Source organism: Schistocerca gregaria, chromosome 5, assembly GCF_023897955.1.
Source record: "Schistocerca gregaria isolate iqSchGreg1 chromosome 5, iqSchGreg1.2, whole genome shotgun sequence".
NCBI lineage: Eukaryota > Metazoa > Arthropoda > Insecta > Orthoptera > Acrididae > Schistocerca > Schistocerca gregaria.
Window position 1 is genome coordinate 37,680,343 of NC_064924.1, and position 17,477 is coordinate 37,697,819.

Sequence of the window (17,477 nt, forward strand, 5' to 3'; positions counted from 1 at the left end):
GGGAGTATCTGGGTTGGCAATTTCTTGTGGCTCTTGTCTTTGGCCTTGGTTAAAAAGCTGCTGGTCGATTTGATTTTGGGGTGTGATTTTATTGGTAAAATTGTTCTTGTCTTTGATTATTCCAGGTACACCTTTTTCTTTAAGTTCAATTCTGCTCAGAAATTTGGGTTCCGTGAATGTGCTAAATGTAAGATGCATCGAGATGCAGGAATGTTGGCTGTTTGTACTAAGGTTAGTGAGTTTGATCTCACCCATCTTTCATCTGGTGAGAGCATTCGCATTGACCAGGAGCGGAGTAAGGCACTGAGGGCTCTGCTGCCACCTACAGATAAACGTGGGATTGGCAGGTTTATAGGCATGGCAAATTATTTTAGGCATTTTGTCCCTAATTTTGCTCAGATGGTGGCTCCTTTAAATGAACCACGCTGAAACGGAGTGTGTTTATAGTGGGGACCTGCCCAAGAGGTCGCTTTTGAGCACATTAAGGTAGCTATAGCCAATCCTCCCATTCTCAGTTTGCTTGATTTTAATAAGAAATTTGCTGTCCAAACTGATGCATCTAATGCAAGAATTTTGGCAGGAGTTCGAGGGTCAAAGGCAGCCATCGTCGGTTAACCAGTGCCGAGCAAATATTCTGTTTATGAATGTGAGGCATTGGCCATCTTGTTCGCATTGGAGAAGTACCGGTTTTATCTAAAACATAGAGTATTTCAGCTAGAGACTGACAATCAAGCCTTAAGCTGGGTGCTAGCCAGACAGCGTAAAACTGGGCGTATCATGAGCTGGATGGTACGCGTTTCGGCATTTCAGTTCAAGGTTAAACACATTAGGGGCACTGAGAATGTGCTTATGGACGTCCTCAGCTGTATGTTTACTGAACAGCCATCTAGTGAGGGCGCCCAAGAAACTAAGGAGGGCAATCTTAGTTGAGTGATGTTAGGCAGTATTCCTCATTTGTTTAGTGACATTGCCGACCATTAGGATCAGGACCCCACTTGGGGACCAGTTTAGAAATGGCTTTCAGTGGGAGAATGTTGGGATGAATACATTTGGTAAGTTTACTTCCCATTTTCTGGCTCCATGTACAATGATGAATTTTGTGTAAAAGGGTGAGATGTGCCAGGGAGATTAAGATCTGTGTACCAGCCACCCTAGTATGCCCGGTTTTCCATTACCTTCACAACTCTTTGATTGACGGGCATTTAGGAACCTATAAGAGCTTGCAGAAGATTAAGGAGCATCTGACTTGGCTGTCTATGAACCGAGACATTAGAGATATGGTTTCTTGGTGTCAGTTGCGTCATGTGGCCAAACCTAAGAACACTCTTCAGCATGGCTTCCTGAGTTCTGAGCATGAATCCTGCCACATGGACAAGCTCTATATTGATTATATGGAGCCTGTGTCTCACACCAAAGGCAGCCATCAGTACGTATTGTGGTTATTATTGACTCGTTTTCGAGGTTTACCTGGCTTCTTCCGAGTCGCAAAGTGACTGCTGCTACCAACTTCCTGAGTTACCATCTCATGAAGTGAATGTGAATACACCTCTTGGCTGCCTGTCTCATCGCTTGCAAAATTTTGAGGGACTTTCCCAGTTCGATCCTTGGAGCAACATCTGCTGCCCCCCCCCCCCCCCCCCCCCCCCCTCTTGGTTTGGTCCGATTTTACGATTGTGCTTTTTTAAAGTTTGAAGTTTTTTAACTGGTTCTTAAAAGATTGCTATTCAGGCCTTCAGCTGTAAAACAGTTTTTAAATTATTACTGTTGGGGCCTTCAGACAAGAAATAGTTGAATTTGTTGTCGTTAAGGCCTTCAGCCATGAGTGTGTTACTCGTCTTAAAATTTTAATTAGACAATTGTATTCTAGGAGTGAGACTTTGATGACTGTTCTTCTAAAAATATTTTAATAGCTGTAATTGCAAGTTGAAGAAGTTAACTGGTTCTTAAAAGATTGCTATTCAGGCCTTCAGCCGAGAAATAGTTTGAATTTATTGTCATTAAGGCCTTCAGCTTTGGAACACTTCTTAATTTATTGTAACATTTTATTTGTTGTTGTTTCCAAATAAAGTGTACGTGATTGAAAAATAAACTAACCAACAGCAATTGATTACGGCCCCCTCCACTATCATAACCCAATCCTGCCTTCCTTGGTACCAGTTCTCAGACCTACGTTTGCACCACTTTGAAATCTTGTCAGGATCTGATTGAATATTTATGCAGCTTCTTTCAGACTGTACTTCAAGAGAGATAACTGTACCACCTGTAAACAAATCTGAGGTTACTATTAGTATTGTCTCCCAGGTGACTGATATGAAACACCAGCAGCAAGCATCCTAAAACACTTCCTTGGGGCATGTCTGAACTTACTTCTACATCTGTCAATGACTCCCCAGCCAAGTTAAAAAAAAATTGTCAGGCAACTGTTAACATATACTTAGAGAATTGCACAATATATACTGTGCTTTCTTATGATACATTTATTCACCAATGGGTTTGATCATTCACAGTTTAAAATATCTATTCTGACAACATCACATGGCACACACGCTATGTAAGCAGGAAAGTATATGGCATTACTGACTTGAAAACCTAAGAAAACTGGTACTTAATGCTGTAATAGAGACTTATCCAAGCAGAAAACAACGTAGGAAAACATGAAAATATTAGTAGCAGTAACAGCAGAGCACCATTGCTGAGGCAGGTTGTGCATGACCAGTTGTGCTGTGCTCTTCCTGCTCCTATGTATTTCCACATTTTCAAGATTTTTTTCTGCTTAGTTAAATCTGTATTACAGTATTAAGATTTGTTTTGTTGTGTGTTCAACTCAGTGATGGCATATACTTTCTGGTTAAATAGCATGTATGTCATGTGAAGTTTCTGCAGTAGATATTTTTCCACTGTGAAGTTAGTCCACAATTGAAACTGGTAGTGTATGAATGTATTGGAAGATAGTACAATGTGTATCAGGCATTTCCCCAAGCATCTAAAGTAACATGCATCCCCACAAAGAAATCCTCAGGCCAGTCACATATTTTATTTGATCACCATATAATCATAATTTGGTAAATAAACATTGGTTTATATAGTGTTGAATATTTTAAGAGCTGGGAAATACTACTTCCACATGACTGCCTTGATCCATGTCTTTCAGAATGTTGTACAAAAAAGCAGGAATCAGGTATCGAATGATTGATATTTTCAGAATCCGTGCTGGTTGGCATAGAAGGGGTGATTCATTTCAGTGTACCTCATTATGTTTGACATCAGAATATGTTTTAAGATTCTACAAAGAATTTTTGTCAAAGATATTGAACAGTAATTTTGTAGGTCACTTCTGCTGGCCTTGTAGACAAATGTGACCTGTGCTTTTTTAACCTTATGGGAACAGTTTTTTTGTTAGTGTTCAGTTGTATGTTATGATTAAAAGATGGTTTAACTCAACCATGATTTCAGTGTAAAATCTCATAGGGATTCTATCAAGTCTTGTAGCTTTATTTATTTTTGTGAGCTCAGCTGTTTCTCAATACTACTGATCATAATTCTATTGTTCATTATTGAAGGGGTGTGAGAATTCAACTGGGACAGTACTCCTGCATTCACCTTTGTAAATGAACAGTAGATACATTATTTATAATTTCTGCTTTTACTTCACTACCACAGTTTCAGTTTTTCTCTCATACAAGAGTGTTTGTCTTGATACTAACTTTGGTGCCACTGATAGCCTTTAAATACGACCAGAATTTTTTTTTTTTTGATGTTATATGAGATCTTTCAATAGCATTCTGCTATGTCAGTGATTGAAGGATTCATGCACTGCCCTTCAGACAGCCAAAAGCATTTAATTAAGGACTACCCTCTTTATAATACTCCTCTGTTTTATGTATGCACCACAGTTGTCACTGTTTTTTCATAAGTTGCTTTACAAAAACTGTATAGCATGGGAGGTCCCTCCTGTCATATGTATCTATTGCTTGGTCAACTATTCCTTTAAACTTAAACCACAATTCTTCTACATGCTTCTGTCCAGAATTAAATGTTTCAGGTTCCTCAAAGGGGTATAGCACAACTGCATCTCAACCTAATTTATAGAACATTAAATCTTCCTACTTGTTTTAGCTGCCATTTTTATATTGGTAACCATAGTTGCTACAACTGCTTTATGGGGACTGATAGAAATATCAATATAGATTTCTCAAAGAGGTCAGGTTTATTTGTTGCCATTTGGTGTAACATATATCCACCATGAGTGGGCTTTCAGACTGTTTTCTATGTGGTTTCCAGGGGAGGTTTTTAGTAACGTTTTACAGGATGATATACTGTGCTCACCTCTTACAAAGCTGTAACTGTCCCTGCTGATTGTTGGATGACTGAAGTTGTCTCCAATGATAACAGTATGATTGGGAAACATTCATAGTATCTGACTGGGGTTTATTTCTAAAGTATTAGTGTACATCTAGGGTCGAGTTTGGTGGTTGATAGAAAGATTCAGTTACAAATTTATGCTCACACATGCTACTGTGACTTGTCCACACAATCTCGTGTGCAACTTCGATCTCAGTGGACTTTAGTTTCTTGTCTACTGTGACAAATACATCACTTTCATTTCTCATTGACCTATCTTTTTGATATGCACTTAGACTTTCACCAAAAAATCACTGCTGTCTGTTTCAGGTTTTAGCTACCTTTCTGTGTGTAGTATTATATAAGTTTCACTGCTTTTCAGGACTGCTTCATATTCTGTGACTGTTGCAATGCTTTAGCAATTAATGATTAGGGTTTTTATCTTTTCATCTGTAGGGGGCCATTTCTTCGGATCTTGCACTAATACTTCTGGTTCTTCAACAGGTATCATTATCCGGACTGGATGGAGAGTCATCTAGCTAAAAAAGCCCTCATGTACACCTCACACAGAAGCACATATCTGGGTAAATGCCTCTGATGTGTAGCACAACCCAGACCCATTTGAGGGAATCCTACAGTTCCCAACAGTGTGGTGCAAGTGTAGGAAGTTACAGCCCATTTTTTCATAGGATATTCAGAGTTTAAAGTTCTAATCTCCCTCTCAACTAAGGCTCAGGTGACCAGAAGCAGTTGTGGGGACTGTACTGCAGATTGTAAGCTCTGTCAAAATTCTTTGAGCTGCAAGTCTTCTCAAACCTCTCTGTCATTTGCTAGAATGTTTCGAGTATGGGCTCGGTTGCCAGGCATTGTTCATTCCACCATGTGACACAGTCTGCAGTTGACTGCGTCCTGTTCCCTCACTGGCGGCCAGAACAGCCTCTTCATTATACTGAATAAAGCCTCTGAGCATTCACACAGAGGACACGAGGTGACCCTTCCCATCCCTTGCTGCCATTTCCATGAGGTGAGGGATACCATTATTTGTGATGCTTGTGATTCACCTGAACTGATGATTAACAGACCCCCTGCCTTTTTGCATTTGCCTCTTTGTGACAAAGGACACGGTAGGTTTCTCAGCAGATGAAATGTGTTTGACTGATTCAGTTTCACATTCAGTTGAAGTCAGTACCTCAAACATGTAAGATTACCTCAGCCCCTCCTCCCCCACCTGTAGGTCAAGATAGTACCCAATGTTCCTTTGATAACTCTACTATGTATCTCAGTATGTCTTCCCAATACACTCAGCTGTAGCAGCTTCCAATCACTCGAGAACAGTCAGGGTGGTTTGTAGGTTGTTCATGGACAGTAACTAACTCATCCCATGTCTGAGAACAGCATTCACAGGGATATTACCCTGCAGCTGCTGTAATGTTTTACAGGACAGTAAACAAATAACTTTAAACTAAGCTTTCTGAGTGTTTTTTAATTTCTCGATTTGTTGCACTACAAGGCTTAAGAGTTCCTTTTGAGAACTCGGGAACTTAACACATGATAAACTGCAATCCTTCAGATTCCTCAAATTGAGTGATTACTGATATGCTTTTGAGTGTCCATCCAAGTTGTTGATTTTGTTTTACACACAATATTTCAATGACTGAGCCAGAGATCTTTTTTGGTGCTGGTGTGCTGCATTCTTAAGAATGTTTGCTGCCTGCATGCCAACCTGACTGTAAAGTAGTGTCAGTGTCCTACCACTATTTATAACATTATTTGATTTGCAGTGCCTGCTATGCTCTTTGGTTCTCTCTGGTTTTTCAGAGCCCACACTGTTGTTCTGTGAAACTCACACTCTCTCTGGATTTCCCAGCTCTAGTCGATGTTACAACTTGTGAGTTCTTAATAAATTGAGTACCAGACTCCAAGCCTTGTTTAAATTGAAAACTCCATCATGGAAGATCAAAAATTGTGCTGGCTGCTTGTGACATTGCTCTTGTTGGCTCGTAGAATTACAGAATCTTTGTCCTTCTGATAACGCATATTATCCAACTGATTCGAGACAAATATCTGGGATAAAATTTACTGGATTCTTTAAAGCTACTTTGAACTTTTAAGTGTCAACTTATCTTTTTAATTGTACAATCACTAACAAATTTGCATAACATGGCTGAAAATTAACAAGTGTATTACTAAATTTAAGATGGTATCACAGGTATAGTAGGCACAGAACACACAATTACTTCACACCAGTTGTCTTTTATTATAGCTACGTTTACATCACTGTTGCCTATGTTCATACATTTCCTTAGTACAAACTGGACAACAAGTTGGAAATATTGTACTTATTAAATAAATAGCTACACTGTGATTGAGGAGAAACATTTTCCAAACCAGGTGCAAATCATAGATGTAGCGTACAACTGTAGTATGAAATCTGTTTCTTTGCAGCAATTTATGTTAGAAAATACACACTATATCATGATATATGCATGAAATTTGATAAAATTAACACAAAAGGTCAATTTAAATTGTATATAAAATGTTAGGATGGGGGTTTTTGAAGCAAAGCAATCTGACAAAATGTAAACCACTGATTTCAACCAAACTTGGTAGATGTATCCTTTACAGCCAGGCAAAAATTGCTGAGGAGCTAAGAACTACCTATCTAACATAGTTCAGGAGATATGATGTTATAAACAATGGTATGGATAAAGAACTGTCACATCATGCATGATGTTGAAATGTGTTACTTCTGTGCTGCTAACTGTACTCACAATACATTTCAGAGACAGTACCAACATATGCTGCTAAATGCACCCAAAAGGGTATATCTTCATAACCACAAATACTTCAGGAGATATGATGTCATTAACATGTAGATGCGTGAAAAAATGCTGCATTGTGCATAACTTTTTAAATTTTGCTATACTACACCATAACATTCAGTCACTCACAAATAAAATTCCCATGTTGGAAGCACTACTCCAGGATGCACTAAATGTAGACATAATTTGCATTACAGAACATTGGCACTGAAATGACAAAGTAAAATTAACCGCAATCTCAGGATAAAGATTAGGTGGTCAGTTTAGCTGAGAGTTTTCCAAACATGGAGGCTCTGCTATCTGTGTGAAAGAACAAATAAAGTTCTGTGATACCAGTAAAAGACTTTGAACTGCCCATTACTAAACTGTCAGAGCTTAATTTCATAGTTATTAACATATATAGAGCACGAAGTGGAAACCTGCCTGCCAGTCTTCATGAATAAACTAGAGGCTCTACTGAACAGGATCAGTACACTAAATATGAAGATAGTGCTTAGTGGGGATTTCAGTATTGATTTTTCAAAAGGCAGCAGCACCAGAGATGCTTTGATAAATGTGACCGACACATTCAATATATCATTAAAGTCATTACTGCCATCCCCTGTTTTTTTTATTTGCAGTGTTACGTTTACACATTCATGATTTTGGCTTTAAAGTGCCATTTTCAAGTGTTAAGTGTTATACTGTGCCTAAGATGGCATACTGCTTATTTATACACTTGATACTGGCACTTTGAAGCCGAAATCATGATCGTGTAAATGAAATACTGCAAATAAAAAACAGTCTAATGGCGGTACTGAGTTAAAAGAAATATATTATGACTTTGGCCCGACATTATGAAAAAATTATTACATTCAATATGATCCCCACAATACACTGCCCAACAAGATTAACAGAATGCACAAATTCCATTATTGACCAAATATTCATCTCAGAAACAAATCACAGATTCACAAGCAGAGTACTGAGGATGGGTTATAGTGTTCATGAGGCACAGCTGCTGTGTATAGAAATGCGAACAAGTAGTAGTAGTTCCAAAAAAGTAGTTGAAAAAAGATCCTTTTCTGAAGATAACATTAGAATTTTTAATCTCTTACTGGTGAAGGAAGACTGGGAAAGCATGGCCACTCAGAACAATGTTGATAGCATGTACATGAGTTTCCAGAGCATCTTTCTTCACTATTGTAATGTAGCATTTCCCAAAGTAGTAAAAACAGTAAAATCTAACAATAATGAGCAATGGGTAACTAAAGGCATAAAAATTTCCAGCGAGAGAAACATATTTCTGCAGTACTGTTGTAAGAAATATGGAGTAACCCAAGAATTCGCATATTATTCAAAAACCTACAAAAGAATCCATGGTAGAGTAGTCAAACAGGCAAAAATTATGTGGAATGACAATTTTTTAAGAAACTCATCCAACAAAATGAGATCCATGTTTAGAGTTATAAAGAAAGAAACTCTTAGTTCAATGCCAAAGAAAGAAAAAGTGTCATTAACACTAGAAGGCTCAAAAGTCACAGACCAAAATTCAGTTGTGGAAAAAGTCAATGAATACTTCACTTCACTAGCTGAAGACCTCATTCAAGTACACAGTCACGGACCAGTCCCAAGTTTCTCCAGGAAGTCAGTGATCTCGACTGCTTCTATGTATGTTTACGAAACAAAGCCCAGTGAAATTATAAGTAAAATTAAATCATTTAGCAATAAAATGTCAAGTGGTCTTGATGAAGTACCTGATTTCATATTAAAACATGTGATCACCACTTAACAAATCCCTTGGCAAAAATTTTCAACCTCTCTTTAAAAACTGGCTTATTTCCAGATTTTTTATAATAGCAAAAGTTTCACCATTGCTAAAAAAAAAAAAAAGGTTCTTCTGAAAAAATATCAAACTATCAACCCATGTCACAGTTCAGTTCCTTCTCAAAAAATTCTAGAAAAACTCTTCTATGACAGGCTTTTAAGTTTCACAAATAAATATGTGCCTCTTACAGTATAACAACATGGTTTTAGGAAGTCTAAATGTATGCTGACACCAATTTTCGAATTCTTAGACTGCATTTTAAAATCCCTTGGTCAACACAAATTAGCTGCAGGTATTTTTCTAGTTCTATCAAAAGCCTATGACATCCTGGACCATAACATTCTGCTCGAAGAATTAGAAAGACGAGGAGTAAGAGGTGTAGCACATAGCTGGTTGTGTTCATACCTAAAAAAACTGCAGGCAGAAAGTATCACTTCAGTATGAATTCAACAAAATGAATAATACAAGAAACAACTCCTTTCTTTCTAGTGAATTATCAACAAAATATGGTGTACCACAGGGCTCAATCTTAGGTCCAATACTCTTCTTGATTTATGTGGACAACTTAGTTGAATATATGAGTCTCACTAAAACTATCCTGTTTGCTGATGACACCAGCATGTTGCTCACTGGATCCAGTCCAGAAACTTTGCAGTCCACAGCAAAAAGTTCTATGAAAAGACTTTCTGAGTGGTTTACAAAAAACAAACTCATTATAAATACTGAAAAAGCTGTGTGTGTTGATTTTCATTTAATTACTCCAACTAATAAAATGTCTATTCAAGCATAATTAAAAATGCACCCCTAGAAATGTGACATAAAATTTTTTGGTCCATGGGTTCAGCAAGACTTAAAGTGGGACACACGTATAAATAACTTGTCTAGAAAATTATCATCTGTGTGCTATGGCCTAAGAATTTTAAAGAATACACCAAGCATAACAACAGTACTGCAGGCACACTATGCACAGTTCCACTCACTAGTCTGATATGGGATCGTTTTCTGGGTATACTCAACTCACAGTGTAAAGATTTTTAGAACGCAACTAAATGATCCAAGTTTATTCATTTTTGAAACTATCGTGTTCACTAGGGACTGCCTCCTGAAAACAGGCAAACTGCTACAGAACAAAAATGTACACAACTGTAGTACCAGAGGGAAATCAAATATACATAAAAAATATCACAAAACAACCACCTATCAGAGGAGCATAATTAACATTGGTGTAATATTGCACAATAAGATACCAGAGGAAATAAAAATTGCTACTCATCCAATATTTAAAGCTAAACTAAAGGAATTTCTAATAAAGCACTGTTTCTATCCTGTCAGAGAATTTCTGAATACGTAACAAAATTAATTGTAATATGTACCTATTTTACTATGTATTATTGTAAATTATCTTTGACCTGTCCAATATTGATTGTACAATTTGTGCTGTATGATAAAACTGGACCAATAAAAAATCATATCAAATCAGTTTCAGTAAGACTATGTGTTTCAATATTGATCTAGTAGTTTTGTTAAGTTTGTTTGTTTCAAGGCTGATATTTGCCTTTCATTTATGTATTTGGGCAATTGATTTTGAAAGGCATCTACAAAGTGTTGAGAAATAACAAACTGTGATCTCCCTACAAAGTGTCTTGACGACAATGGTGGCCTCTCATGATTCTAACAAAGAATATGTAACTCTCAACAACAGTTCATGGAACTTGATGACCACTTTGTCATTGTAAAATTTCTGAAATGTTCATTATTAACACAAACATCAACTTTTGTTTGATAGCAAGGTTTTTAGTTAACATTTTAAGAGTTTCAAATTCTCAGTTTCCAAAACATGGTAGATGAGGTTATGGTGAGGGATTCCATAAAGAGCTTCCCACTTTGATGAAGAAATGGGCGTCAGTGTAGCCTGTGACCATACCTACTACAATGAAAATTCATGCTATGGGTCAATATGGAAGCAAATATCAGATTAATTGGAGAGACAGCTTTCTGGAAATGTTCATGTATAAAGTGTAGGAGTACAGCATTGATAGAGCTGGTTCATCTTAAGATAGACAGATGCCAGGAACCTGCATACGTGTTAAAATCTCAGAACTGACAAGGGTGTGCATTAGGCCCATTTGGTTCTCAGTGTCTTGCATATTCTTTACTACAAAAATACCCTTACAATTGAATCATCTTAAGGAAATCCCTGATACCTGGTAGTGTTTTCCACAGCTTTCAACTGCAAAGTGCAAATGCTGTAGGCAAAAACAATAACTGTCTTTACACCTACGAAGAGGCATTATCATATAGACATTTGCAAAATCGCATTGTAGACACATGAAGCAGCTGTACCCATTGTACAGAAACTGTCTGGGATCATGTTCTTTGATTGTTATACTGTACTTATACATTTGTACATGATTTATGTTTCTTTGTATGAATGTTTGATAGGTTCAAAGATGTTTACGTGAATAGATGAAAATGATTTTTTTATATACTTCACTATAATGACAGTTCATTTTTTGTTTTCATTTGTAACAGAAAATTGGCAAGTGAATGCCCGACAATGTCAGGCTTGTCAGCTAGTATGTAAATACATGAGTGAGATGTATGGATTACACTAGTATGCCAAAGATAACATTAAAAACTTCAAAGATTGTGGAGCATAACAAATTACATCTTCTACATCAGGCAGTAACAATGCAATTACACACACTGAGTGTAATTTGCTGTACTTCTGTTAAGTTATTTTTGTTTATCTGGAATAACATGACCTGAAGTTTCGAAAGATTGTCACTAAGCACAAATAATTATTGTCCTTTGACAAGTAAGCCATAGTTGATGAATAACAGATAAATTGTTGCAAAATCGCAGACACTTTTGTGTGTGATATATGTTAACTTACATCCATTTTAAATTCAAACTCTGAAATACTATTGCTAACATTATTATGCTGATTACCACAATTATAGTAATTACATGGGTACCATACAGAAGTAAAATATCATGGCCCATAAACTCTACTAGTTTATTCCAGGGTATTTTTCATGTCTTTGAACATTCCCTTACCGACTTCGAGCTATAAAGCACGTATTAGCTAGTGAATGAAGACTTCTAGTGTTGCTACTGCTACTATTACCACTACTACTGTTACTCATCATCCTTACACATATTATGATAATATCAAAAAACTCTCAAGTTATGACTGAAATTTAAAACCTTCAGTTTGGATGCACACTACATCCAAACTTTTGCAGGAAATCAGTGGGCAGTGAGGACAATGGACAGTGGACACTACATGTGTAACAGGCATCAAATTGAGAATTAGTGTTGAGCAGAAAGCATGCTTGGATTGCTGAATTGGTTAAGGCGGCTGCTCATGTAAAGGAGAAAATCTAGGTTCAAATGCCATCCAGCACAAATGTTCACTTCACCATCGGATTTATTTCAATGCCCAGTTGCCACTAATGCCTGAGTTTTTCATACATCATTTATAAACATTTACACTGATAAGCTAAACCATTATGACCACCTGACTAATAGCTTGTTTGTCCATCTTTGGAACAAAATACATCACTGATTCTGCATATCAGGGATCAGATAGTTTGTTGTTAGTTTTATGGATGTATGTGACATTAGATGTCTACACAAAGGTCATGTAATTCACGTAAGTAATGGGCCACTGATTTACGAATGTGGTAATGGCACCTGATAGCAACCCAGATGGGTTCCACAGGGTTTACATCAGACGACTTTGGCCATCAGGCAAATTTGGTTGCTGAGACATTAACTTGAGTTCACTACAATGCTCCTTGAATCACTGTGGCATGGTTGTGTCTCTGAGACATGGGCAATTATACTGATGAAAGATGACATCACCACCAGGGAAGACATCAACCATGAAGGGATGCAGGCAGTTCGCATCTGTCAGCGCATCTTTGATTACTACCACTGTTTCCATGCAAGTGCAGGAGAATTTCTCCCATAGCATAATACTGCTCCTGCCAGCCTGCATCTGTGGCACGCTGCACATTTCGACCCACCATTCACCTCGATGATGGCATTTGTGGAGATGACCATAGAGCTAGTGTAGCAAAAATGTGATTCACACAACACATTTCCATTGATTAACAGTCAACTCCTGGTGGTCCTGTGCCCATTGCAATTGTAACTGATGGTGTCAATGGGTCAATATGTAAACATGTAGGGATGGTCTGCAGCAGAGTTCCTTGTGCAATAATGTACAACAAGTGGTGTGCTCTGAAACATGTGTGTGCACCAGCATTGTGCCTTTTTGGCAGAGATCCCACAGATCACCATGTTTCCTACTTTACAGAGCAGACTAGCTTTTGAACTGCACGTTCTGTGAAGAGTCATGGATGTCTAACTGTTTAGTGCCTAGTGGTAGTTTCATTGTCATTCTACCTCTTTCTGTAGATGCTCATGACAGTAGCATGTGAACATATGACCAGCATCACCTTTTTCAAGATACTCATTCACAGGCCCTGCATAATAACAATCTCCCCTTCATCAAAGTTGCTTATCTCAAGGTATTTCCCTATTTGCAGCCCATATCTTTGCTAGGGTGATCCCCTGTCTGTGTGTGGTCCACTTACATACTTTTGTTAGCACATTACCTGCCCTCAATGCCACCAGGCAGCATCCAATGTCATAGTGGTCAGTGATTATAATGTTTTGGCTTATCAGTGTGTGCCCACTAAGTGAAAAATGCTGTCTCAGACATGTTTTAAAGAATAGACAACTCATATATAGTTTATTTACGTGGACTACTGCAGTGAAATTGTGAAACAGTTAAAAAGTACCTTCATTTGTTCCATTTGTTATGAACCATCTTGAAGAGAAATCCCACCCTGATTCTGCAGCTGATTTCAGGTCAGTATAAAGACGTTGTTGGACTTTAGAGTCATTAGATAATCCATGGGCAATTATGTAATCTTCACTGAAAAATGAAATTAAACATGAGATCAGCATTAAGTAGTAGATTTTGAGAAAAATTTAATTGAAGTATGAAAGCCTTATTACAAATATTTAAAAATGGTTCAATAATAAAGGATAGTTTCGGTGTCTCCTTATGCAATTGATGCACTCTGCAGTGTCACAGTCTCATAGTTTGATGTTTTTCTTTACTACAGCAGTTCCAGTGGAAATGTGAACCAGTTGTTTGCTGGGCAAATATTTTTATATCATGAAGGCTGTACAGATGCACTAGATAATTTTAGTCTGCTTACTGTTTGGCATCTTTCTATGCCGTGTAAGTTTCTTTTCTCTATGTGGCATTTTATCCTTTCCTTTTTCTTTCTTTCAACTTTATTTCATTCTCTCACATAGTTGTCTAATCTTCAATCAAGGCAACTGACTTTTAGGGGTTTGACTACCAAACTCTAATCAATAGTGCATACAGATGTTTGGGGGAATGGAACATGTGTGTCTGTTCTGTCAAGTCAAATAGAGTAACATATACCTTGATTATGGAGAAGCACATGCAATCTTATGTTGTATCACACTGAAGATAGTATAAATGACTGCTTTTCAACAGTGGCTGTTTTCTGATCATCTGATATTGACAATTAAGAAGAAAGATTGATGGAAACTGTCCTCGACAGAGACCAGTATGGATTCCTCAGAATTTGTAGACACAAACCACAGAGATTTTACAGTCTTCACTGGAATACACTTCTTGGAATTCTGATAGAAGAACGAATTAAATAGCCTACAACCTGTACAGAAATTAGATTGTAATAATAAGAGTATAAAAACAGTAACTGATAAGGAAATGAGACAGCATTGTAGTATGTTTCCCTTGTTATTTAACATGTACATTAAGCAAGCAAAAAAAAAAGAAGAAATTTTGAAAAGGATAAACTTCAGAGAGACAAAATAAAAACTTTTAAGATTGGTCAATTCTGTCAGAGACAGCAGATGACTTGAAGATCATTTGAATGAAATGGATAGTGTCTAAAAGCAAAATATTATAACATCAAAAAAAGAAAAAAAGGCTAATGGAGTTAAGTTAAATTAAATTATATGGTGCTCAGGGAGTTTATATATAAAAACAAAGATTCCAAGCGGGAAAGCACCGGCAGACAGGCACATTAACAAAACACACAAACACACACAGAATTACTAGCTTTCGCAACCGAAGGTTGCTTCTTCAGGAAGGAGAGGGAAAGACGAAAGGATGTGGGTTTTAAGGGAGAGGGTACGGAGTCATTCCAATCCCGGGAGTGGAAAGACTTCCCTTAGGGGAAAAAAAGGACAGGTGTACACTCGCACACACATACACACACATATGGGATATATATATATATTTTTTTTTCAAGACTTACCAAGCGGGAAAGCGCCAGTAGACAGGCACAATAAATAAAACACACACACACACACACACACACAATTTAGAGCTTTCGCATCCGGCGGCTGCTTCGTCAGCAAAGAGGGAAGGAGAGGGAAAGATGAAAGGATGTGGGTTTTAAGGAAGAGGGTATGGAGTCATTCCAATCCCGGGAGCGGAAAGACTTACCTTAGGGGGAAAAAAGAACAGGTGTACACTCGCACACACACACTTATCCATCCACACATACACAGACACAAGCACACATTTGTAAAGGCAAAGAGTTCGGGCAGAGATGTCAGTCGAGGCAGAAGTACAGAGGCAAAGAAGTTGTTGAAAGACAGGTTAGGTATGAGCGGCGGCAACTTGAAATTAGCGGAGGTTGAGCCCTGGCGGATATCGAGAAGAGAGGATATACTGAAGGGCAAGTTCCCATCTCCGGAGTTCAGATAGGTTGGTGTTGGTGGGAAGTATCCAGATAACCCGGACGGTGTAACACTGTGCGAAGATTTGCCTTTAAATATGTGTGCTTGTGTCTGTGTATGTATGGATGGATATGGGTGTGTGTGTGTGCGCGAGTATATACCTATCCTTTTTTTCCCCTAAGGTAAGTCTTTCCACTCCCGGGACTGGAATGACTCCTTACCCTCTCCCTTAAAACCCACATCCTTTCATCTTTCCTTTTCCTTCCCTCTTTCCTGACGAAGCAGCCGCCGGATGCGAAAGCTCTAAATTTTGTGTGTGTGTGTGTTTGTGTGTTATTTTATTGTGCCTGTCTACCAGCGCTTTCCCGCTTGGTAAGTCTTGGAATCTTTGTTTTCTATTGTTGAATGACAGGTGAGGTATGAGTGGCGGCAACTTGAAATTAGCGGAGATTGAGGCCTGGTGGATAACGAGAAGAGAGGATATATTGAAGGGCAAGTTCCCATCTCCGGAGTTCTGACAGGTTGGTGTTATTGGGAAGAGTCCAGATAACACTGTGCCAAGATGTGCCGGCCGTGCACCAAGGCATGTTTAGCCACTGGGTGATCCTCATTACCAACAAACACTGTCTGCCTGTGTCCATTCATGCGAATGGACAGTTTGTTGCTGGTCATTCCCACATAGAAAGCGTCACAGTGTAGGCAGGTCAGTTGGTAAATCACATGGGTGCTTTGACACGTGGCTCTGCCTTTGATCGTGTACACCTTCTGGGTTACAGGACTGGAGTAGGTGATGGTGGGAGGGTGCACGGGACAGGTTTTACACTGGGGGCGGTTGCAAGGGTAGGAGCCAGAGGGTAGGTAAGTTGGTTTGGGGATTTCATAGGGATGAACCAAGAGGTTATGAAGGTTAGGTGGACGGCGGAAAGACACTCTTGGTGGAGTGGGGAGGATTTCATGAAGGATGTATCTCATTTCGGGGCAGGATTTTAGGAAGTTGTATCCCTGCTGGAGAGCCACATTCAGAGTCTGATCCAGTCCCAGGAAGTATCCTGTCACAAGTGGGACACTTTTGAGGTTCTTCTGTGAGAGGTTCTGGGTTTGAGGGGATGAGGAAGTGGCTCTGGTTATTTGCTTCTGTACCAGGTCGGGAGGGTAGTTGCGGGATGCAAAAGCTGTTTTCAGATTGTTGGTGTAATGGTTCAGGGATTCAGGACTGGAGCAGATTCGTTTGCCACGAAGGCCTAGGCTGTAGGGAAGGGACTGTTCGATATAGAATGGGTGGCAGCTGCTATAATGGAGGTACTATTGCTTGTTGGTGGGTTTGATGTGGACGGATTTGTGAAGCTCGCCATTGGACAGATGGAGGTCGACGTCAAGGAAAGTGCCATGGGATTTGGAGTAGGACCAGGTGAATCTGATGGAACCAAAGGAGCTGAGGTTGGAGAGGAAATTCTGGAGTTGTTCTTCACTGTGTGTCCAGATCATGAAGATGTCATCAATAAATCTGTACCAAACTTTGGGTTGGCAGGCTTGGGAAACCAAGAAGGCTTCCTCTAAGTGACCCAGAAATAGGTTGGCATACGAGGGGGACATCCTGGTACCCATGGTTGTTCCCTTTAATTGTTGGTATGTCTGGCCTTCACAAGTGAAGAAGTTGTGGGTCAGGATGAAGCTGGCTAAGGTGATGAGGAAAGAGGTTTTAGGTAGGGTAGCAGGTGATTGGTGTGAAAGGGAGTGCTCCA

At 38.7% G+C, this 17,477-nt stretch overlaps 1 protein-coding gene across 2 annotated transcripts in view; it reads right to left on the reverse strand.

The window, feature by feature from the left end:
• The window catches only part of LOC126272185 (trehalase-like), a 246,416-nt gene that overhangs the window by 95,050 nt on the left and 133,889 nt on the right, over positions 1-17,477 (reverse strand). For both annotated transcript variants that reach the window (XM_049974861.1, XM_049974860.1), the window contains exon 5: positions 13,785-13,921. In XM_049974861.1, the coding sequence (XP_049830818.1) occupies positions 13,785-13,921 (137 nt within the window). The remainder of the gene's footprint in view (positions 1-13,784; positions 13,922-17,477) is intronic.